The sequence below is a fragment of the Gracilinanus agilis genome, chromosome 1 (assembly GCF_016433145.1).
Source record: "Gracilinanus agilis isolate LMUSP501 chromosome 1, AgileGrace, whole genome shotgun sequence".
NCBI lineage: Eukaryota > Metazoa > Chordata > Mammalia > Didelphimorphia > Didelphidae > Gracilinanus > Gracilinanus agilis.
Genome location: NC_058130.1, coordinates 782300586 through 782325958, shown reverse-complemented (window position 1 = coordinate 782325958; position 25373 = coordinate 782300586). Strand labels below are relative to the sequence as shown.

Below are 25373 nucleotides of genomic sequence, written 5' to 3'. Positions count from 1 at the left end.
TATTAAATAGGTCTGCTGCTTTTTAAATTTTTTTTAAACCCTTACCTTCCATCTTGGAGTCAATACTGTGTATTGGCTCCAAGGCAGAAGAATGGTAAGGGTAGGCAATAGGACTTAAGTGACTTGCCCAGGGTCACCCAGCTGGGAAGTGTCTGAGGCCAGATTTGAACCTAGGACCTCCTATCTCTAGACCTGGCTCTCAATCCACTGAGCTACCCAGCTGCCCCAGGTCTGCTGTTTTGACCTCATTGTTTCCAGTGGAACAGTTTATGAAATATATTCTATAAGATGTACGTTTTTACATTGTAACCTGGAAATTGTAAATATTTTATTAAGGTGCTTCATTTTGATGATTTTTTCTAGCCATTTTTAAAGCAAAAACTAGGAACTGAGTATTTTGTGTATGGTATGAAGTTTCCATCTTTCCTCTTTCCTTCTTTCCCTCCCTATTTAATTTTCTTTTGTTATTAGGTTTGGAATTTGGCAGTGGTCTACTGGAGATCATGCCCCATATCATAGAGAATGAAACAGATGGTTGTACCAGTCTTAAATTAATGATTCAGCAAAATCAATGCTTATTTATTCTATCTGGAGGATGTGGCCGCCAAGCCCCATCCAAGAGATGCCCCTACACAACCTGGCTGAGTTAAAGATGGCTGTACCTTATAATCATGCCAAATCAGTAAATACTATCTGAACCCTTGTTATAGGCAAGACACTGTTCTAAGCCCTGGGGCATTAAGGAGAGAAATGATGACAAAGTTCCTGTCTGGAGGTGCTATTTGGGGTAGTGGGGGGTTTGCCGCTAAAAGTTTAACAGTCTTCCTGGGGAAAATGGACATTCACAACACATTTTCAAGTTTAACCTATTTTTCACATTTTAACCTTCCCTTAAGACTAGGAAATCAACAAAATAATAAGTCAAACCCTGATTTGTAGGCTTTGCATTTTCCACAATGCAAATGCTCACAAAGAAAATTTCAAATCTTCCCAGTTAGAGCTGGTATTTACCTGATTTGCCATATGTGAATACAAGTAAACAAGAAGATGTAAGGAAAGATTCTAGGGCAAGGAAAGCAGGATCAGAAAAAGCCTCACAGAGGAGTTGGCTCTGAGGAGGACCTGGAAGGAAAATCAGAAATCTGAGAGCCCAAAGTATATGGGTAGAATGAGAGTGGGCTATAGAAATACATGCAGGCAGGGGATGAAGTGTCTCCCTCAGAAGAAAGCTAATCATTTAGATTTTTATATTGTTTTAAACTCTTTCTGGTAATACTATGTTGAGGAAAGAACCTCAGAACAGCATTCCTGGGTCAGTTACATGGATTGGAGTCCAATGAATATTGATGAGAATTTAGTCTGGATAAAACCCAGGGGAGTCAGAAAGAAATGGGCACAAGCCTAAGGAACTTTTATTCTTTCCCAGGGAGCACAATTATAGGTTCATTCCAAGGCCTTAGGAACCCTGTTTTACAAGTTGTCAGAAGGCTGACTGGACAAGAAAAGCTTAGAAGCAAGAACAGGTAGGAAGCCAGCATGGCTGTAAAAGTGACACATGGTGATAACCTCAACCAGAGCCCTGCCTTTGTGGGTAAAGTAAGAGGATAATTGGAAAAGATGGTAGAGAGGAATTGCCCAATTTCTGCTGGGCCCTATCAGGCTTCCAGTCACCCAAGTTTGAAATCTCAGTCATCTTTACTCTTTTCCTCAGCCACATCACACGCGTCCAATCAGCTGCCAAGTCTTATAGATCCTAATTACAAGACATCTTCCATCATTTTTTTGTCCACCCTCAAAGTAAGCACTTAGGTTTATATCATCATAACATCTCAGCATGTGCACACACACACACACACTTTCTTCCTCTCTCCTCTATCCCTTTGCTCCTTCTCCCTCCTTGTGACTCCCCTTTGCTCATCTGTCCTCTTTCCTTCCTCCTCTCTATCCCTTTGCTCCCTCTTCCTCTTTCTTTCCTTCTCTTTCTCTTTACCTCCCTCTATTTATACCTTCTCTCCCACCTGAATTGGCCAGCAGGCTGTTCCTTATCTGTGACAATCTACCTCTGTGATAATTAGATTAAGTCTACACTGCCCATCTTTAGATTTAATCACCAAAGGTGAGAACACCTTCCAATTCTGGGAGGTCCTAACCCACCTGTGCTAGAGTGAGTAACGAATCAGAATCAACTAATGCCCCCTATTGTGATTGGACACGCAGGCTAGGGGAAGGCACTGAAAGTGACACATAACTGACCCCTTTAAAAAGAGGGAGTTGAGTGAGTGAGGCTGCTTCTGGTTTGGTGAAGGGGACCTGAGGGAGCTTTGCTGGTTAGTGACTGAGACTGTTCCATGTGGTGAGTTTAAAGACTGAATCTTCCTGAACTTCTATTAAGAAACTTCCTTTTATAGACTCTGTGAATGAAGTTTGCTCCATTCACCTCCGGGCCTCAGGCCCTTTAATCCCCAGCTGAGGATTAAGATTTACCTGGATTAATTAGTGAGACAGATTCTTATTTCCTTATTTCCTCTCTCTCTTCTCTCATGTAAATAAACTTCCATAAAAGTCAATTTTGATTTTATTCTTAATTAAGGATTGATAATAGTTCAATCCTCTGGTGACCATCTTTAATATATTGAACCCATAAAATCCCTTTTTCACCCTTACAACTCCCATCATCCTGCCTCTGCACAAGGCCATTCATCAAAGCTGTTTCCTGGGATAAACTGGAAATTCCCTCCAGATAGATGGTTTTATTTTTATTTTTGTATACTAAGTACCTGGCATAATGTTTAACTTAAGATCTGTATTTAATAAATAATTGTTTGTCTTATGCAGTTGATGCCTGAACATTAAGGAACTTATATTAAGGAACTTTGGAGAGGAGAGAAGGGTTGATGGAGAGAAGAAAAGACAATTTTGAAATCAGTTAGTTATGTGACTGAGTGGGAGTGCTCAAAAGCCATGTTGTTTGGTCATTATTCTGTTGTGTCCAACTCCTGACTCCACTTGGAGTTTTCTTGGCAGAAAGATTGGCGTGAAATGAACAATATGGAAATGTTTTGCATAATAATACGTGTATAATCCAGAATGAATCCCTTGAAGAGAGAAGAGAAGGGAGAGAGGGAGATAAGTTCAATTATGTAACTTGGGAAAATATGTGTGGAAATTTATTACATGTAACTGGAAAAAAGAGAAAACTGAAGTCAATAGGGTTTAGTGACTTGTCCACGGTCAATAAGCTAGGAAGTCTGTGACTCTTGGTGACCCCCTTTGGGGTTTTCTTGACAGAGATCCTGGACCAGTTTGCTTTTCCATCTTCAGTTCATTTGAAAGATGAGGAAACTGAGGCCAACAGGGTTCAGTGACTTGCCCAGGGTCACCCAGCTAGGAAGTGGCTGATTTGAACTCATGAAGTCTTTCTACTGCGCCAACCAGCTGCCCCACAACAGCACAGCACTGGTCCCAGACAATGAAGAAGAGTGTAAATGGGGAAGAGAGAATCTCAGTTTGGAAAGAGGAAAGAGATGGAACCCCCAGCAGAATCTAGGACCTGCTATGGGCCTCAGAGCCTCTCTGGGAAAGAAGGAAAGACGGGGAAAAAAAAGCAGACCCGGGGGGTGGCCAAGGGGAGGGAAGAGACCTGGGAGATGCGAGAGGGAAGCCGGGGAGACGGAAGAGAAGATCAGGACAAAGGGGAGGCAGAGGGGGAAGGGAAGGCGTAAATGAATGGGAAAGAAGAGAAATCTTTTAGGAGGAGCAGAGGAGGAGGAGCCCCGAGCAATTACAGCTTCGGGCTCGATCAGAGACAAGCAAACGGAACCCCAGAGAAACAGCGACTTTGCCCCAGCCAAAGGCACAAGAGGCCGCTGACAGCCAGAGGAAGGAGGCGAGGCCGGTCAGGGAGGGCTCAACCGGACTGCGCGTGCGCCGCGCCCCCAAGCGTCCCAGGGCGGGGCCGTGGTGGGAAGCTGGGAGACTGCGCAGTCTTAAGAGAGGGGGGTCAGGCCTACCTTTCGCTCAGGGCGGGCTCGAGAAGGAAGCGCGAAGAGAAGCATGGCGCCCGAAGCTTCTCCCCGTCTCTCCCTGCCCACTCACTCCTCCTCCTTCTCTGCTTGCTTGCCTGAAGGAGGAAGGTACCACAGCCCCAAGTACCCGCGTCCGAGGCAGCAGCAAACTTAAATCTGGAGAAATCCGGAAGAGCTTGACTTCCGGGAGGAAACATAGTCACGTGAGGGCGGAAGTCTTCTTCCTCCAGAAGAGGCAGGGCATTCTGGGAAAAGTAGTTCATCAGAGAGTTGTTCCCATACTCAAAAAAACTCTTCAGAGGCTTACTGTCTACAGACGTTTTATAGGTCAGGGAATCCTCCCCAGGAAGGGCCAAAACTTGTGTATTTAGTTTATCTGTTAAATAGATAGAAACAGAGGTAGATAGATAAACAGACAGACAGACAGATAGATAGATAACTGGATAGGTAGAACTAGAGATAGGTAGATAGACCTTCCTATACACATGGATACATCTATTAGATTTTACATAAATTATATTTCATATATACTTTTACATATGTCTTCATCTATTTTATATATGTTACATACATATATATAATATTTGTCATATATGTAATGATGATCTTATTTTATGGAACCCCAAAATTTACCTTTGTCCTTTGGAAACTTGCCTTACAGGAAGTCCCAGACTGACCCTAGTCTTAGACTGTTAAAGTATCCAAAGATCTCAGCCTAGATAGAATTAGTAGATATAACCAAATATCAAGTACCTTTTTGTCTTTTCTCCTGTTGTATCTAGGCCACTCCCAGATAGTCTAGGCCCTGGCTGGAATCCTCCTTCCCTATCCTCCATGTAAGCCAATCAATTGTCCTTCTTGTCCTTTATTCCCCAAAAGGTATATAAGACCCCAGGTTCTTTAGCTCATTGGAAAATCCCTTTTTAAGGTGCATTTTTCGGGACACAGTGTTCTCAGAGTCCCAGAGCTTGTCTCTGTGTGGTATTTTGCACATGATTCTTGTGTAGTGGCCATTAGAGCATTGTCTCCCTTGTCTTGATTAAAGACCTGTCCTTTCTAACTACTTTCGTGGTTCTCTGTTTTTCAAGGTTGACTTATTTGGAGGTCCTACTGAGATTTGAAGTTGTTACTGCCTCAGCCACCTGTTAGAGTGACTCCAGATGTGTGGTGCCCACTGGAATCTATTGAGTTCCAATCCAGACTCAAGTTCACAAATTGGCTGAGTGAGGTAAACTCTTAACAATAAACTCATGTATTTGGGAGAGTGAACCACTCTTTAATCAGGAGTTTATTGAACTATGGGAAATCACTGTGATGTGTCCTGCAGCCAGAAATTTCCTCACATTGTGTACCTGGTACCTGTTTAGACTATAAGTGTTGAGTTAATTGGTAAAAGTTGCCTAACTCTGAGTATAAGCATTTTTTTCAGCCTAGTTGTGCAACCTCCATACTATTATATCCATATACTATTCCATATTCTATACATTTATGGCATATAAATTTATGTGGAGATCTCTTTATCATCTCTGATAATCTGATGACAGTTTAGTTGATAAGGAAATAAGGACAGGACAAGGGAAATGTCTTTTACTTCATGCTTCCAGCTCTGGCTCCAGGAGCATGGAGTTTATTATATATATTTCGAGACTCATTTCACACAAAAAAAACCCCCCGAAACTTTGCAGATGCGCAGAAGTTACAAATTATGTCACATCAAAACACAAAACATTGGCTTCAGAATAGACCAAGGCCAAGGCTGAATTTTGACTAGGTTCTTATCAGAAAGCCAAGTTGGGGAGTATCTTGGCCTTAGCTATAACAGGCAGCAGCATTCCTTGCTGTGTTAACAGTGTTAACCCTTTAAATTCAGGTTTGATAGGAACTTAAAGCTTTTCAGTAAGGCCATAATACTTTTCAAGAAGAAATCACAAGGATCACAAAAGGGGTCAAAAGAGGAGTCTCAGATTTTTATCTGTTCTCTTATTGGCTTCCCACAAATTTATATACTGTGAAGATGGGATTAATTCTCCCCTGCCCATTTTTGGATTTAATCACCAGAACTGTATACACCCTATTTTATCCTTAAGTGGGGGAGGGATGTGACCCATATGTGCTATAGTGAGTGATGAATCAAAATTGACTAAGCAAAACTATAGCTGCAACTGGTCCATGTAAAGTGGAAGGAAGGCACAGGAAGTGACAAAAGGAATGGTTTTTAAAAGAGGCAAGAACTTCCTGTGACCAGCTCTTTCGCTTTGAATTTGACCCTGGAGGAGCTCCAACTGGGGACCTTGAACTGCTCTTGAATTTTCCCTTAGAACTACCTGGTTCAGACCAGGCCAGAGTAATTATCTTCTCACTCTGATTTTCTTACTTTCACTCTTTCTCCTTTTGTAAATAAGCCATCATAAAAAGTCATTCTAACTCGAGATATATTAATTTCTGGTGACCACACTCTTATATATTTAGTCCAACTCTTTAATATTTTACCCCTTACACACCCCAGACAGTCTGAAGGAGTATTAATATGTATATTTGTATTCTGTAGTATGAAAACATGAGTTGAAGAGGAGAGAAAGTCTGTGAGCCATGCACTTAACTCACTGAACACAGGAGAGAGTCTATCCTTGAGGTTGATAGATCCTGGGACCAAAGCCCTCCCCTTTCCCCCTTCCCCAAGCACCTGCCTGCCTTCGATAGAAACTGCCAAAACAATAAAGCCTGGCAGAACATCAGGACTTCCCTGTCAGGCCTAGACAAATGACCTCCTGCATCACTGACCACCATGTCTTGGAACTTCCCACCCCCAGGAACCATGATGCCCCACACCCTTGGGGATATCCAGTCATCTGGACACAAGTACCCCAACTTTGCCTAAAAGAGACAACTCAGGTTACCTCATCCCAGACCACCACCCTATAAAAGATTGCCCCCTTTTAGACCCCTAGCCATCTACTGGTTGCAGGGAGGGGGGCCTTGCTTTCCTTCCTACCCCACCACCCCTTCCCACAATAAAGCCTCCTATCATTACTCAACTCTCTGTCTCATTTACCTAAGGTCAGACACCTGTAGCCAGGTCTGACAGTAGGTCCTTTCCCCTTTTTTTGATCAAAAGGCTAGAATATTTCAGAGTCAGGGCTTGAACCTGGGTCTTCCTGATTCAAAGACCAGCCCTTTACCCATTACACCATATTGCCTACATGCATTTTCTCCTCTTATGTCAAAAGCAAGAAATTTTGGTATATGATTGGATAGTGTTTCTCTTCTTCAGGAGGGAGGCTGGAAAACTAGTCAGAAGACCCAGTGCAATGGAATAACCAAGTACATCTTTTCTTTTTCTACATTGTCCTATGGTTCTAAGGCGTCTGAATGGAAGAAGGGGATTGAGGAGAATGGGAACGATTTTTTTATGGTTTCCCAAAATATTGTCTAGGTCCTTTTTTTTTAATCCAATCAATCAATAAACATTGATTAAGTGCCCACTGTGGGGATTTTTTCTTGGGGAGTTCATTGATAGCTTGTTCAATGTCTTTTTCTGAGATGGGATTATTTATTTCCTCTTTTGTTAACCTAGGCAATTTATATTTTTGTAAATGTTCATTCGTTTCACCTAGATCATCAGATTTATTGTCATATAATTGAGTGTAATAGCTCCTAATAATTGCTTTAATTTTCTTTTCGTTAGAAGTGAAATCATTCTTTTCATTTTTGATACAGGTAGTTTGATTCTCCTTTCTTTTCTTAAATCAAGTTAACCAGTATTCTATTTATTTTATTTATTTTTATAGAACCAGTTCCTGGTCTTATTTATTAGTTCAATAATTCTTTTATTTTCAATTTTACAAATTTTTCCTTTGATTTTTAGGATTTCCAATTTAATCTTTAACTGGGGATTTTAAATTTGTTTATTTTCTTAGTTTTTTTTTAGTAGCATGCCCAATTCAATGATCTGCTTTTTCTGTATTTTATCAACATAAGCACTCAGGGATATAAATTTTCCCCTGAGTACTGCTTTGAATTGCCCACTATATGCCAAGCACTGGACTAAATATGAGGACACAAAAAGAGGCAAAAGACATTCCTTTCCTCAAGGAGTTTACAATCTAATGGGAGAAGTAACATGCAAACAAATATGTAAAAAGCAAACTATATTCAGGGTAAATGGGAAATAATTAACAGAAGAAAGACAGTGTAGTTAGGAGCAGTTGGGGAAGATTTTAATTAAAAGGTATTATTTTAGTTGAGACTTAAAGGAAGCCAGAGAGGCCAGTAGTCAGAGTGAAGGAGGCAGAGTGGTTCTAAATATGGGAAGCAACCAGAGAGACTACTCAGAACTGAGAAATGGAGTGTTTTGTTCCAGGAATTTCTGGAATAGCCCAGAAGCCTGTGTCACTGGATCAGAGAATATGTGTAAGGGAGCAAGATTTGAGAAGACCAGAAAGGTAGGAGGAGACTAAGTTACAAATGATTTTGAATAGCAGAGTATTTGGTATCTGTCTCTGGATGCAACAGGAAGCCTTTAAAGTTTATTGAGTAGTTGGGGTAGCCATTAAATCCAGGGGAGTTGATAAGATCTCCAGGAGATTGCTTCTTCTATTATCCTCACTCACCCTCAGTCTCTCCTTGTCTATTAGCTGCTTCCCTACTGCTTACAAACATATCATCATTGTCTTCTCCATCCTCAAAAAATTCTGATTTGAGCCATCCAATTTCCCCAACCTATTGTCCTGTAACCCTCTGACCAGAAAGGCTATCTATAATAGGTGACTCCAGTTCCTTTCTTCTCACTCTAAATACTACAGTCTTGCTTCTGACCTCATTCAACTAAGTCTATTCTCTCCAAAATTACCAGCAACCTCTTTCTTAATTGGACAAACTAATAGTACTTCCTCAAACCTTATTCTTCTTGGCCTCTCTGCAGTCTTTGACATTTCACCATCCTCTTCCCTTATTATTTCTCTAGGTTTTATGGCTACTACTCTCTTCTGCTTCTCCTCCTTCCTATTTTATTTCTCTTTCATCTCTTTTGTAAGATATCCATCAACCACTAAGAAGGGGATGCTCTAAAAGGCTCTATCCTTTTCCACTTTTCCCTTGGCAGATGGGATGGCAACAAGTTTAGGGTAACCAGTAGGTCTTAAACTCATCAGTGTGAGTAAAGGGGTTGTCAATTCCAAGCATGTGAAGACTTCCCCTTGCAGAACAGGCACATGAGAACAATTTGTTCCAATGGTGAACAAAGCCACGAAAATGGCAGAAACTGGCACTGCAGAGTGCTAAAAGCTAGGTCAGCCATCAAAGATGTCCCCAAGATCATCCACTACATCTGGGGCCGTCACCACTCCTGACTTTTGTCTTGCCACTGGACTTGGGTGATTCTACACGGGAGCGTGAGGCTGACTACTTTGAGCAGCTCTCTGCCTCACTTAAATCCAATTTGCTTGTAAGTCGAATTTTCTGTTCAGCTCTGATGTTTTCCTTAGGAACACTTGGAAAAGTCTTCTATTTCATTAAATGTGTTTATTTCAATATTTCGAAAATTAGTTTCCTTTGCATTTGTTTATGACGTATTTAAAAACAAAGATCCACAGGATTCACCCGGCTGCCATAAAAGTTGGGGAGTCCATTACACAGAAAAGGGTAAAAGCCAAGGTTAGACAGTAGGGGAATGAAAGTAGAGGTTAGGAAACACACTGTAGAGAGCCAAAAAGGCCCCTGAACTACATTTCCCAGAAGTCACTGCCTCCTGAAAGCGAGGAGGACCACACCAGCACGCCACTTCCGGAAAGTAAGCCTTTACAAGTCTCATTCTTTGCGGACTCCGGATCGCCTCCGCTACTGTGGGGCCTCGGCACTACGTGGGGTAGCGGAACTGGCTGGTCCAGGGAGAGACGAGAAGGAGGTAGGACCGAGCGGGCGAGGGCCCGGGTCGAGGAGGGGGCGGGGCTCGGGTCACCTGGCTTTTCTCCTCCCTTCCATTTACAATAGGATGAGAAAAGGAATAGATACGCATGCGCATTCCCCCAGTCACCGCCTACTCTACACGCGCCATCTTTCAATTGAACGCTCATTGGTTGAAACGGGGGCGGGGCAACAGTCTTGACCAATCAGACATCAGAGCTGCCTGGGAAGCCATATTCTCTTCCACCGGGAGAGGGAGAATCCGCTCACCCAGGCGCGCCCCAGCCCAGAAGGCCACATCCCTTCTCGAGTTGTCCCTTCATTGGACAGAATGGGAAGGTGGGGTTGGGGTAGAGACTCAATCAGAGGCGCTCCAGCTGGCTGGGCCTCGGTTTTCGCTGGAGGAGAGAAGCCTGGCCACACCCTCCGTTGAGGGATTGCCACGCCCTTTCGCGAATTGACTTCTCCCCCCATTGGGTAGTGGGGAGGTGGGTTAGCGCTTGTAACCAATTAAAGGCTCCAGGCACGGGGACGGGGCGCGCCTCTTGCGCTCTCTCTTAGAGCTGGAAGAGATGAGTTCAGATGCAACCTGTTCCCCAAGAGATCCTAGAATGTGTTCTCGACTAGTCTCCACCTTCCGTCTAGGTCCATGTCATATGTTGCCTCCAGGATTAACCCTTTCCTGATACACTCATTGGCAGGACTCGCTTTCTCCTTGGATTGCCCTGGGTTTTCTTAACTATCTGTTGTATCTTGGTGAATAACAACAACAACAACGAGAATTGGCATTTATAGGGGGTTATGGTTCACAGAGTGCTCTATAGACGCTGTTTCAGAACAGCCTAATGAAGCCAGTACCATAAATATCATTGTACCCAGTTTACAGACAGGTAGTTAAGTGACTCTCCTGAGGTCCCGGGGCTAGTTCTAGGTGCAGGCTTTTATCCCACTTATTCCTGTGTTCAGGGATATTGCTGTGGTTACTGTGTTCTGAAAGAAGGGCTTATTTCCCTTCTGTTCCTTTTTCCCGGTCCTACAAAGTAGGGTCTTAGTCTATATTTGCTCAGTTCAGGTCAGTTCTCAGAGAAACTCCCAAGGTGGCTCTGATCCCCAGGTGATCATGAAGATGTAGAGGGCTTCTGAGGCCCTGCTCTGGGGCTGCCGTGCCAGAACTCCTGCTCATTGTTGCCTTTTCTTCCCCAGCTTGGCCTCCTGAGGAATCTGGAATCCTTCTCCATCCAGGACAGCATTTAGAAGAAAATGACTCCTGACCACCTGGCTTCCAGGGCCCAACAGGTAAGTTGGAGTTAATTTACTTTTATAATGACTTCAAAGTATGAACAGTTTCTCTGCACTATTCTGTAACCTAAGACATTGGGGCCACCATTGATTCAAAGGACTGGAAATGGAAATGGAAACCCTAAAAGGAGAAGGGACTTATCCATGGCTTCCGAGTAAACAGTGGAGCCAGGATTTGAGATCAGGGTCCTCCGTAGCCAATGCAGGCCTCTTTTCACTAACCCTTTTGGGGGAATTTATTTTTCACATATTGTATTAATTCTTATGTCAGAATTCTTGGAGTAAAGGCCTCAATTCCAATATATTAGGGAGAATTACTTTGTATTCCTGTATCTGGAATCTGGGTCACAGGTTCCATCCAATCTACTACTTTTTGCATTTTCTTTGTCCTTAGGAATCCCAAAGAATGTCTTCCTTTTGAACACAATTTGTCTTGGCACATTTAAGGGAGGTGCTGAATGAAGAGCTTCTAAAACTATACATTGAGCTGCCTGACCAAGCTTTGGGGTCTCTGGTCATTAAGAGAGGGCCATTACCTATGTCACTTTATTGGTTAAGATGCTGGCCTAACCGATGAACTGATATAATCAATTAACAGAGATTCTTATCCCAAAATCAGTCCCTCAAGGTAATTTTAATGGTAACACCTCCTTTCTCACTGGTGATTTACTCCAGAGGATATTCTTTGCCTTCCCTAGTATCCATCTCCTTTCTGTCCCTATGGTCACTTGTTCGTATATCACAATGTTTAGGTTCAGTGTGTGCCCAGGACAATGGCTGATCCTTGAGGAAGGCAGAAGAAATGTAAACAAAATAATAGCAATAGTAAATGTTGTCAAGGTTTAAAACCTCAACTAACCAGTCAGTAAACATTTAAGCAGCACCTACTATGTGACAGGCATGATGTTGAGTTCTGGGAGTATAAACAGAGACCAAAAATGGGCCTTTCCCTCAAGAAGCTTAAAATCTAATGGGAGAGATAGCAAGCAAACAAATCTATTGAGAGTAAGCTCCATACAAGATGAATAGGAAGTAATTTACAGAGGGAAGGACCTGAAATGCAGAGGGCTTGGGAAAGGCTTCCTGGAGAAAGTAGGACTTTTTTTTTTTTTTTTACCCTTGTACTTCGGTGTATTGTCTCATAGGTGGAAGATTGGTAAGGGTGGGCAATGGGGGTCAAGTGACTTGCCCAGGGTCACACAGCTGGGAAGTGGCTGAGGCTGGATCTGAACCTAGGACCTCCTGTCTCTAGGCCTGGCTCTCACTCCACTGAGCTACCCAGCTGCCCCAAGAGAAAGTAGGACTTTTGTTGGGACCTAAAGGAATGCAGGAGGTCAGTGGTCAGAGGAGGAGAAAGAACTAGCCAGGAGGCCAGTGTCAAGGATTCAGAGAACACTTGGAGGGAGTAAAGTGTAAGAAGAAAGGAGCAGGAGGAGGGAGCTAGACTATGAAGGGCTTTGAATGCCAAATAGGATTTTATATTCACTCCTGGCAGTAACAGGGAGCCATTGGATTTTATTGAGGGGGAGGGGGTTGACATGGTTAGACCTAGACTTTAGAGGCTGAATGGAGGATGAGCTGGGGTGAGGAGAGACCTGATGTAGGCAGAAGCTATTGCAATAGTCCAAATGTGAAGAGATGAGGGTCTGTACCAGGATGGAGATAGTGTCAGGAGAGAGAAGAGGGTATATTCAAGAGATAATGTAAAGGTGACATAACAGGCCTTGACACCAGCTTGAATGTTGGGGTTAAGAAAGAGTGAGGAGCTCAGGATGACTCCTACATTGTGAATCTGAGGGCCTGGAAGGATAGTGGTACCTTGGACAGTAATAGGGAATTTTAGTGCCACTACTAGATTTCTATCTCAAAGAGATCAGAGGAAAAGGAAAAAGACCTATGTGTACAAAAATATGGCCACTCTTTGTGGTGGCAAAGAATTTTTAATGGAGGAGATTGTCAACTATTGGGGAATGCCTAAATAAGTTCTGATCCATGATTGTTATGGAATTCTCTTGTGCTATAAGAAATGATAATAAACAGGACAGTTTCAGAAAGACTCGGAAGTCTTACATGAACTGATGCAGAGAGAAGTGAGCAGAACCAGGAGAACAGTGTACTCAGAAACATAAACATTGTACAGTGATCAGCTGTGGAAGACTTAGCTACTGTCAGCAATACAGTGGCCCGAGATGATTCCAAAGAAGCCAGATGAAAATTGCTACCCATTTCCAGAGTAAGAATGGTTAGAGTCTGAGTACAGGCAGAAGCAGACTTTTCTTTCACTTTCCTTATTCTTCTTGCTGTTTTTTTTTCACATCTTGGCTAATAGGAAGATCTTTTCATGACTTCTCATGTGTGATGGATAGCATATTTCTTGCCTTCTCAATGGATGGAGGGATTCCCAGGATAATGAGAGGAAAGAAGTACTTACCATACAAGAACAAAGTTGGAAAAACTGGATGGTTCCTTTGGAGAAGAGAAGATTTAGTGATACCATAGTAACTCTCTCTAGCTCATGGAGGGTCGGGCTGTCTTTTAGCCTTGTTCTGCTTGGCTCTGGGGCAGCACCAGGAGCAGCTGAGAGGATTGTGCAGATAGGAAAATGTAGGCGAGTCATCAGGAAAAGCTTCCTAATCATTGGAAGTATCTCTAAGCCCATCAGAGGGCTTCACACTGATACTAGATGAGCACTTTGGGGGAATCTTTGGTCCAAGTACAGGTTGGATTGGAGCAGGGGCTCCATACTTGGGGTCAGTTAACTTTATTTTTTGTTTTTTGAATATTTTGTTAAATGGAGGCAGTGAGGTGGTTCTGTAGATAGAGCACCAGGCCTGGAATTGGGAGGTCCTGAGTTCAAATCTGGCCTCAGACACTTCCTAGCTGTGTGTCCCTGGGCAAGTCACTTAACTCCCATTGCCGGGCCCTTGTCCTTTGTTTTAGAGTTGTTACTAAGACAGAAAGTAAGGGTTAAAGAAAAATTTTTGTTGAATGTATTTCACTATCATTGGTCCTCTTGTGCATTAAACAACATTCTTCTGAGAAGGCGTCCAGGGCTTATCAAGACCCTCAGAGGGGATCCAGGACCCCCAAAAGGTTAAGAAGCCCTGAACTAGGTAGATGGTCTTGTCTTCATTAAATTCTCCTTTTTTTTTTTTTAAACTCTTCTGCTTAGAATTGATGCTAAATATGGGCTCTAAGGCAGAAGAGCAGTGAGAGCTAAGCAATTTAAATGACTTGCCCAGAGTTACACAGCTGGAAAGCTTCTGAGGCCAGATTTGAACCCTGGACTTCCCTTCTCCAGGCCAGATGCTTTATCCACTGAGCCGCCTCAATACCCTTCTCAGTTAAATTCTGATCATGAATGTTTGTTTCATATTATAGGCTTGTCAGCTGGAAGTGGAGATAATGTGGAACCCCCAAATGCACCACCACATAGGAGCTGTTGCCCCTCTGGTTTTGTCCCATGAATTGAGTTTAAACTTAGGCTCACGGTAGATGCTCACAGGCCCAAGCGTTATCAGCTCTACTCCTTCTTCCTTAGATCTTCATCCGTCTTCCCAGAAGCGTCCACCACAGAATTCTTGGGTGTACACTTGTGTGTTTGTCATTTCAGGAATCAGTAACATTCCAGGATGTGGCTGTGGACTTCACCTTGGAGGAGTGGCACCACCTGGGCCCTGCTGAGAGGGAGCTGTACCGGGAGGTGATGCTGGAGAACTATGAGAACCTGGTCTGCCTGGGTGAGGACGGCTCCCCCTGGGCCTCCAAATCTACCCATTGGATGACTCTCACTTCCTTCCCCACTACATGCTGGGGGGTCTCTTAAGTGTTTAGCAGTCACCATTTTGGCAAGCTGAGACCAGAGATTCCAGATAACCCTTTTGTGCTCAGGTAAAAGGGGCCTTCTCCATTTCTGGGTGGAAGGTCTTTGATTTCTACCCTTGGAAACTGGCAGTTTGTGTTGGCCTTGAGTTTGTACCTTTCTTGCTTCCTGTTCCTTCAAGTCAAGGATTCTCCCCTAAAATACCAGGGCAGCTTCCTTAAGGCCTTATAGATAGGATTCTTAACCTGGAGTCTGTGAGCTTGTTTTTTATTTAACATTTTGATCCATATATTTTACTAGAATTGGTTTCTTTATCATTATTTTGTGACTTTAAAAATATTCTAAGCAAACCCGATGGGTTGCAGGGGACTGGACACAGAAGAGGTTAAGAACCCTTGCATTAAAGGTCCTCTTAGCAGGCTCTTGATCCTAATTTCCTCCCTAGGCCTAAATTAACTCTGTGACCCATTTCCACTGAGCATGCCTCTGGGGCTCATTTTTCGACTTCCTGGGCTTTCTCAGCATGCCTAATTCCCCCCACCCTTCCCCATTCCTTCCGGTCCATAAGAGAAGCCTTGGATTGCATTCTCAGCTGGCTCTCTAAACCCAGTACTTTCCCATTTCCATTGAACAGGGCTCGTGATTTCCAAACCAGATGTGATCAGCCAGTTGGAACAAGGCCAAGAACCCTGGAACCTCAAAGAAGAAGTCCTGAGTGACAGCGATGCAGGTGAGCCGGGCGAGTCAGGAAGGAGATAGGACTTCACTCACAAAATCTCAGCTGGTTATGTGGTGATCAGGAAAATCCCTGGGGAGACCCTCTGGGCTGTCTAGAGTAAGCCCCCTCGTAGAAATGACCCAGCATCTTGACCAAGCACTTTTGAGCATCCCTTCATTCATAGAAAACAGCCTCTCTTGTTAAAATTTGAATGGAAATTTTTTAAAACCCTTACTTTCTGTTCTAGTATCAATGATAAGACAGAAGAACAGCAAGGACTAAGCAATGGAGGTTAACTGACTTGTCCAGGGTCACACAGCTAGGAAGTGTCTGAGGCCATATTTAAAACCAGGTCCTCCCAACTCCAGGCTGGGCACTCTATCCATTGTGCTACCTAGGCGCCCCAAACATTTGAATGACAATTTAACAAATTAGTGGCCACTATGAGCCATATGCTTCTTTGTTTCCCTCTAAACCTTCATGGTGTGTGTAGAAATTTTTATACCAAAACATTTCCTCCCAATCATTTCTTTCTGGATGTTTTGTTTTTCTCTGGTGCTAAAACTGTGACATGCAGTCAAAGCCATTTATTTTGTCATGTCTTGTCCTTTCCCCCGTTTGTTGACCGGGTCTGCATGTTCTTCTAATCCAATCCAATGTGAGAAGACTGCATCAAGTAGCTGGTGTGGAAAGTCACCTGCCTAGATGCTGGGGGTTATAGGGAGAGAGTGAAGAAGAAGAAGAGCCCTTAGGTTCAAGGAGTTAGCATTTCTCTAGGAGGCAGGAGGGTTTCAGCACGTATGGAGGTGTCTAATTGTGTCAGTGTGAGGAGAATGGAAACAGCATGTGGAGGGGAGAAGAGGGCATAGAGAACTGTGTGAACCCTGGGGAAATCACTTCCCCTCTGTCTGCCTCCACAACCTCATCTTTAAAATGGGGATAAGAATAGCTCTTACCTTGAAGGATGGTGAGGCTCCAATGAGATAATATTTGTCAAATTCTTAATAAATGCTTATTTCCTTCCTTAATCCCCTTGATCATAAGATAGCCATCCAATTTCTCTGATGAATTTGGTTAAATAATTATCCTTCTGCCTCCTGTTTACCGATCTTAGATTTGTCAAAACTAGTCTGGTATAGCTAGGTGGCCTCTATCCCTATCTGGTCAGGAAAACCCGAGTTCAAATCTGGCCTTAGACACCAGCTGTGTGACCCTAGGTGAGTCATGTTATAAACAAAAAGGGGGGTTCTAAGGAGATATAGCTATACAGTGATATGAATGTATCTATCTGTATTCTCCCTAGCTGCAAATGATTGCCCTTGATAGTTGTTATAATTTCCCCTTTTCTCTAACAGTTGCCCAGGGAGGACCCCCGAAAGGTTAGATGGAGGGGTAACCTTTTCAGGTCCAACCTGGGGTTAGATAGATTAATATAGAGCTTTTGATTTGCCTTGGATCACGTTTGGTATCTGACTGCGTTGACTCCCTCTCCAAGGGTCGTGATATAAAGACCACTCAGGAAGGTACTTGTTAAACCCTCTTTATCTAAATCAGGGAAAGGATAAACAGGACAAGGATTGGGGATTGGAGACCCTATCAATCTATTATCTATGCCACTAGAAGCTATTGATCAAGTAGAAGCTGGAGCTTTATTCTCCAGTACCTGTGGCCCAGCCTGGCCACAGCCAAGCCAGAGAATAGGGACTGCTATTGATGCAGCTGTGTTGGTGATCTTATTCTTTCAGCTTTCTCACTACCAGTGTTTGGTGATGCACTAGCTCTCACAGTCTTCAGGAAATATTCAGATCCTTCCTACCCTCTTCTTCATAGACCTCCCTGCCTCCCTTCACCACCCACTCAGAGATTTCCCAGTCCAGAGACTTCTGTCCAGAGACCTCCAGAGCCCAGAGAGACCTAGAGAGACCCCATCCAATGTTGGATACTTAATACAATACTTAATTAATTACTTCCTAATCTCCTCACAACACCAAGTGGCTATCAGGGGTATTTATACAGTCAGGCCAAACGACGTTTGCCCCTGGCTCATGGCACCTGGGAACATTCCGTGTCTTCCAGCTGCCTTCCCTGTCATTCAAGGTGGCATCCATCATTTCCCAGATTATGAATATAACAGTCATTGAACCCTGCTTGTCTCAGTCTCTCTAATGTGAGCTGGAGAAGGAAATAACAAACTAGTCCCTTTGTCAAGAAAATCCCAAACAGAGTCACAAAGAGTTGGACAAGACCAGAACCACTTAACAACAGTGACAACAGGCTGTTGTTTGTCTCTCGTTCTTCCTGGGAATCACCTGTTCTGTTCCATTGTCTTCCAGCTTTTATCCACAACCAGATTGTTTTTATAAATTGGTTTAGTCCAAGTTCTGATTGTAAAAGTCCCTTTCTCCATTTTCCCATGATGCCCCATTATATTCTATATATTCTGTTCCTGTGGCCATCATTCACATCTACCTAATTCTTTGCAGAAGACTGGTGAAATATAGGCAGCTCATCCCACTGGGACAGCTTGGATAGTTTGGAAGCATTTCCTAACCTCAGGTCTCAATGGGCCTCAGCTTCCTGCAGATGGGGTGCATTGCTCTTGAGTCTGCCCTGCCCTGTTCTCTCCTCTACCTGAGAGCCCTTCATACACTTGCCAGGGAGTTATCACATCCTTCTAAGTCTTCTCCAGGATAAGCATCTCCTGATGCTTGACTGATCCTCTTGGGATATTGGACTGTATCTAGGACCTTCTGGGCACTCTCTAGCTGATGGGCATCTTTCTAATCCAGCTCAGAAAAGGTCAGAGGGAAGTGGATGACAGCAGGTCCTGCCTTCTTGTTGCTGGGTCCCCAGGCTTTCCTGGGCTCTTTTGACTGCCATGTCACATGCCTGACTCCTGTGAAGCTTCAAATCTGCTCAAACCCCCAGATCTTTTTCAAACAAATGACTGTACAGTCACATTCCCCCCTCTTGTACTCATGAAGTTAAAACTTTACATTTCTTCCCTTTGAATTCCATCCTAGATTCAGCCCACTGCGCTGGCCTGTTGAGATCCTTTCGGATCCTGACTCTGTCAACCAATATGTTCCTTGCAGGTTTGGGTCATTTGCAGATTTGCTGCTATACCATCCATTCCCTTATCGGAGACACTGAAAGAAAGCGAGGGGCCTAGCCCTGATCCCTGGGGCCATGTTACTGAAAGGCTCCTCCCCCAGTGAGATAAGCCATGAGCAGCTGTCTGACTCCCTCTAATTCTCTTACTGTTATCACATCCTGAGTCTTCTCCAGGATCAACATCTCTCTGTCCTCCCATTTCTTGATGAAACCTCTCCAACTTCTCCAGAGGAATGGAATAAGACACTAGCTAGAACATTGCCAGCAGGTGAAGATTGCCTGGCCTCACCTGCTCTTTGTAAGAGTCACTTTGCTACTCACGTCTTTATCGATCCTATCAAGGATTACCCCCAGATGGAAGTCACATTCGCCTAGCCTATGGTTTGCAGATTCTGTTCTCTCCCCTTTTGAAAATCAGGACACTTATTACTGCAGTCAGGCAACTCTGCCCATCCTTTCTAGACCTGAGGGTGTCATTCATTTGAAACAGGTGATTTGAAGCATCTCTAAGTTGAAAGAGGATGACCATATCAGTAACTTTTCTGGAAAACCTCCAAATTGTTATCTAGAACAATTGCTTCAATTCCCAGGACTACCAACAACGTATTCTATCTATTTCTTCCCACATCCTTTCCATGTTTAACTATTTGGATTTTTTTCCACCTTTGTCAATTTGGTGATTACCAAGTAAAACACTTATTGTCATAATTGGCTTTTTTGGACTAATATTCAGAGTATGTTTTTCTGGGACTGCCAATAATTTGGCATTCCTGTTTTCAAAACTTACTAACTTTTGACATCAATCTTTTTCCCCCCTTTTTTTATTTAGAATATTTTTCCTTGGTTACATGATTCATAATCTAACCCCACCCCCCACCCCCCGCCTCATTCTTTCTTTCCCCCTCCTGAATCCAACAAGCAGTTCCACTGGGTTATACATATATCATTGTTCCAAACCTATTTCTGTGTTATTCATATCTGCAGTAGCGTGATCCTTTAATATCAAAACCCCAATCATATTCCAATCACATATTTTTCTAATGCTTTTCCATTTCCACAGTTCTTTTTCTGGATGTAAACAGCATTCTTTCTCACAAGTTCCTTTGGATTGTTCTGGGTCATTGCATCTCTGCTGGTTGAAAAGTCTATTACATTCAATTGTGCCATAATGTATCAGTCTCTGTGTATAATGTTCTCCTGGTTCTGCTCCTTTCACTCTGCATCACTTCCTGGAGGTCATTCCAGGTCACATGGAATTCCTCCCAGTTTATTATTCCTTTGAGCACAATAGTATTCCATCATCAACAGATACCACAATTTGTTCAGCCATTCCCCAATCGAGGGACACTCCTTCATTTTCCAATTTTTTGCTACCAGAAAAGCGCGGCTCTAAATATTTTTGTGCAAGTTTTTTTCCTTATTATCTCTTTGGTGAGCACCAATCTTTTTGGCATGGCATGGCATGTTCTCGGAGAAGTCACACTGGATCTTTGCAGCCATTGCTTCCTTTTCTAGATGGTTTCTAATAATGCCCAACAGTGATACCTTCTAGGATTTTGTTGGGAATTAACATCAAGCTCACTGACCAATAGTTTGTAGAGTCCATTCTTTTTTATTTTTACAAAAGTTATGAACACATGTCCTCCACTTATGTAGTCTTGGGATCATCTCACATTCTTTGTATTGTTTTGTAGAAGACTGGCAGTGATTCTGCAATTGCAGTGACCCATTCTTTGGGTACAGACAGTTCTTGCTTTACATAAATTCACATTATACCAATTTGACTTCACATAAAGAATTTTGAAAGAAATATGGACTCCCAAAAACCCCTTTGTTAACTTTACTGTATAGTATTTGCTGTCTTTTCACTCCTACCCTTTGGCTTAGTACTCTGTGGCCTTCCACCCCACCTACCAAAAAAAACAACCCTAAAAACTCTGAATGAAAGCAGAAAAAAGACACAGAGAAACTGTTGCTGCTATCAGTGGGCTTTGCCCCACTGTGCCCATGTACCCAGGTCCTATTTATCTGTCTAATGTTCATCTCTGTTTACGTACCACATATTCATCCCAGGCCACTACATATCACCCATTTTCTCCTGTCTGTGACCATGTCTAGCCCCCCTGTGTCTGCCCCCTGCATGTTCTTCCTCTTGCCAAGCCCCCACAAGGCTAGCCCTGGCCCTTGTCTCTTGATCTTGCCTCTCTGACTAGCCCCCAAGTGTCTTTGAACCATGTACCAGTTCCTCCCTCCATGGGTACATGGCCCCTTTCTTTCCTCCTTCCCTCCGCTATGTCTGAGGGCAAGATTGAATTATATAAAACTTTATGTCAAGATCTTTGGAAAGTTCCCTTATGTAAAGCAAGAACTATCTTATCACAGTGATGGGCAAACTTTTTAAAGAGGGGGCCAAAGGAAAGGAAATGCTCATCTGTCAGTCTGTTTCTAAGGCAACTCTTTCAAAGTTTCATTGTATTGTATCCTACTTATTGTATTCATCAGATTAGGAATAATGTCAGGAACAGCTGGATAAAACATTTCAGGGACTGCATCTGGCCCGAGGGCTGTAGTTTGCCCATCATTGGTCTATCACATAGTCCCACCATCTGGGACTGGTGGCCTAAACTTATCATGGCCATTCTTAGTAGTTCTTTTTATCTTGTCATTTCTAGTCATGATATTCATCCAGCCTTTGCACAAATACTTCCAGATAATAGTGAGTGTATTTGGCAGTATATGAGTCAGCAACATGGTATTGAGAAAATAGCACTGGGATGAAAGCTACTCCTAGAGTCAAATGTTCTTCTTATGCTAATTTGTCATGCCGTTTTGAGCAAATCATCTTAGTTTTATTTCAAAACAACACAATTTTGGGTTCTACAAAATGAAAGAGTTGGTTTAACTCTTAACCATGACTATTGTCTCTAGTCTATGACTATAATAGTCTATGCAGTAGAATGTAATCTCCAATTTTCTTTTTTTTTTTGTTACTCTCAGAACCTTGAATATTTTTTCTGTGCAGATTTATGATTTTGTTGTTGTTATAAATCAAATTAATCTGGAGGCTTATTACCAGATTTATAAGCATTTATTAGTAAAGAGAGAAAAATTGATAGAGGTAGAGAGAAATCTCAGCCTTTCTAACTTTAAGGATAGTTCTTATTCTCCATTTAGCTCAGTGGTTCCCAAACTTTTTTGGCCTACCGCCCCCTTTCCAGAAAAAATATTCCTTAGCCCCCTGGAAATTATTTTTTTTTTTAAATTTTAATAGCAATTAATAGGAAAGATAAATGCACCTGTGGCCATCACCACCTCCCTGGGTCGCTGCAGCACCCACCAGGGGGCAGTGGCGCCCACTTTGGGAATCACTGATTTAGCTGGATAACTGAGGCCACTGATTGCCAGAGTTGGCCAAATCAGATAAGGAAGCCAAGAGAAACCAAAACCCCAGAGACCATTCATTCAAAGGTGGAAGCAAAAAGATCCTTCTCCTTCCCTCCCTCAATTTTTAAATATTCTAGCTTCTCCCTCCGTGGTGACATTGCTGACTCTGGCACATAGACGATTGGGACCCAGAGGATGCCAGTGTCAGGCCATCAGGTCATCAGATACAGCATGTAACTGTGACTCCTATATCCTACCACTAGGTTGTGTGGGATCAAAATCCCCTAAATAATTTACTTCACACATTGTCATGGGATCTGGTAAGGAAATTCTACTGATGGAGAATGCTTTCATCTGTAACTGAAAGCCTAGGACACTGAAAAGTCAAATTAAGTTGTCCATGGTGTTACAACTAGTATCTCTTACAGGTCTTTTCATCTCCGAAGACAGTCCTGGATTCATTATTTCATGCTGCCCTTAATTGTAAATGTAGTAGTTACATAAAAAATACTTGTTGAGGGTCAGCCATATAGCACAATGGATAGAGTGCCAGACCTGGAGTTGAAAGAATCTAGGTTCAAATCTGGACTTGGACATTTCTTAGCTATGTGACCCTGGGCAAATCATTTAACTCCAGTTGCATAGCCCTTGCCTCTCTTCTGTCTTAGAATTGCTATAAGGACAGAAGGTAAGGGAGGGGAAGGGGGGCGGGAAGAAATACTTGTTAAATGTAACCAAAATGAATTCAGTGGTATACTTTACTTGATTTTTGTCAACTATAATTGAAAAAATATTTGTCCTTTATGTTGCTCTAAAAGTTGTCTTAGTGTGGTTTGAATCCTTAGGTCTCAATAAATATGCAGAGTAATTATACTCACGGTATACAGAATTATCATAGTTAGAAAGATCAATGGACTTAGAGCCCAAAGATTGACATTTGACATCATGCCCTTGAGCAAGTCACTAAATCATTTTGAACTTTAGTTTCCTCGTTTGGAAAATGTAGGAAGTGTCCTTGAGTCTGTGATTATTTTGAAGATCAATATAAGAGCCTTTTATAAGTTTTCATTGACTTTGTAAACATTTAATTCTAATATTAGCAATTGTTTTATCTTTGAAAGCCTTGACAGTCTTTTTTCTTGAAGGGGAAGACAGAAGATGAGACTCAGTATAATGAAGAAGAAAGAGAGACTATTTATACTATTTGTTTTCTTTCAGATTGGGAGACTAGAACTGAAACCAAGGAGTCAACTCCAACACCCAGCATTTTTTTGGAAAAGTCATCCCAGGAAAAATTCACAAAGGATGGTGCTTGTGTCTCCAAATTAGGAGAAAGCTGTAAACATCCTACTGAATTAGAAAGGCAGGAGAAAAATGAGGAGAAAAACTCTAGGCCAGTAAAAATCATCCAGTGGGAAATTGCTCATGAAGTAAGAAGCCATGAATTCAATCAGCATGGCAAAAGAGTCAATCTAGGCCCAGTGCCTGTTTCACAACAAAAAACATCTGTTAAAAAGAGTCTTCATAAATGTGATAAGCAGAGAAAAGGATTCAGGCAGTATTCTGACCTAAGTCAATATAATGGAATCTCTTCAAAGACATTTTCAAAGTATAACAAGAATGGACAATCATTCAGGGATAATTCAGATCTTACAGAAAATTCTGTACTATATACTGGAGAAAATTATGAATGTAAAAAATGTGGGAAAACCTACCAGTGGCCATCACTTGTTTCTTCTGATGTTCATAATAGAGAGAAACCTTATGAATGTAATGAATGTGGGAATGCTTTCCATAGGGGCACAACCCTTACTGACCACCAGAGAGTTCTTCCTGGAGAGAAGTCTTACAAATGTAATGAATGTGGGAAGACTTTCTGCAGGAGCATACAGCTTACTCGACATCAGAGACTTCATAATGGAAAAAAATCTTATAAATGTAATGAATGTGGGAAGGCCTTCTTTAAGAGCAAAGACCTTATTCGACATCAAAGAATTCACACTGGAGAGAAACCTTATGAGTGTAACGAATGTGGGAAGACCTTCCGCCAAAGCATACACCTTATTCAACATCAGAGAATTCATACTGGAGAGAAACCTTATGAATGTGATACATGTGATAAGGCTTTCCGCCGTAAAACAGGACTTATTGAACATCAAAGAATTCATACTGGAGAGAAACCTTTTGAATGTAATACATGTGGGAAAGCCTTTATTCGGAGCCCACAACTTACTGTACATCAGAGATGTCATGAAAGAGAGAAGCCATATGAGTGTAATGAGTGTGGAAAGACCTTCTGCCAGAGAGTACAACTTACTCAGCATCAAAGGATTCATACTGGAGAGAAACCTTATGAATGTAAAGAATGTGGGAAGACCTTCTACCAGAAAACAGTACTTACTCGACATCAGAGGATTCACTCTGGAGAGAAAAATCATGAGTGTAGTGAATGTGGGAAGGTGTTCTGGGATAGTGGACAACTAACTCAACACCAGAGAGTTCACAGTGGAGAGAAACCTTATAGATGTAATGAATGTGGAAAGGCCTTTCACCGGGGCACACATCTTACTCAACACCAGAGAGTACACACTGGAGAGAAACCTTATAAATGTAAGGAATGTGGGAAGGCCTTCTCCCAGAGCACACAACTCATTCAACATCAAAGGATTCATACTGGAGAGAAACCTTATAAATGTAATGAATGTGGGAAGGCTTTTCGCCAGAGTCCACATCTTATTCAACATCAGAGAGTTCATACTAGAGAGAAACCTCATAAATGTAATGAATGTGGGAAGGCTTTCTGTCGGAAAAAGGAGCTTACTCGCCATGAAACTATTCACAATGCCAATAAAATCATATCGGTATAAATCTGTATGAAGTTAATAAACATCAGAGAGAATAAGGGGAACTCAAGTTTGGAAAAGAATTTGGGTCATTTAGTTGTTGTTCTTTGTGCTCAAAGGACCAGAATGACATCATTAATGATGTCTTTTGATTTGTGCATGAATTGGATTTAAGTCAGGCCGAGTTGCCTCACTCTTTTTTCCAGTCATCAAAGTCTAGTGGCAAGACAAAAGTCAAGATGACTGATGATGGCTTGGGATATAAT

General features: G+C 42.4%; 2 protein-coding genes across 2 annotated transcripts in view; one reads left to right on the top strand and one right to left on the bottom strand.

Annotated features, from left to right (window-relative positions):
* LOC123230434 (zinc finger protein OZF-like) overlaps positions 1 to 4055 on the bottom strand; it is a 31520-nt gene extending 27465 nt beyond the window's left edge. The window contains exon 1 of the mRNA XM_044656597.1: positions 4011 to 4055. Coding sequence (XP_044512532.1) covers positions 4011 to 4055 — 45 coding nt within the window. The remainder of the gene's footprint in view (positions 1 to 4010) is intronic.
* Positions 4056 to 6810: 2755 nt separating this feature from the next.
* Positions 6811 to 25146, top strand: LOC123230433 (putative zinc finger protein 876). Its single transcript, XM_044656596.1, has 5 exons — positions 6811 to 6884; positions 9127 to 9148; positions 14839 to 14965; positions 15683 to 15778; positions 24572 to 25146. Exons 1-5 carry the CDS (start codon positions 6811 to 6813, stop codon positions 25129 to 25131), a joined length of 879 nt encoding a protein of 292 aa, XP_044512531.1. The 3' UTR covers positions 25132 to 25146.
* Positions 25147 to 25373: the final 227 nt, after the last annotated feature.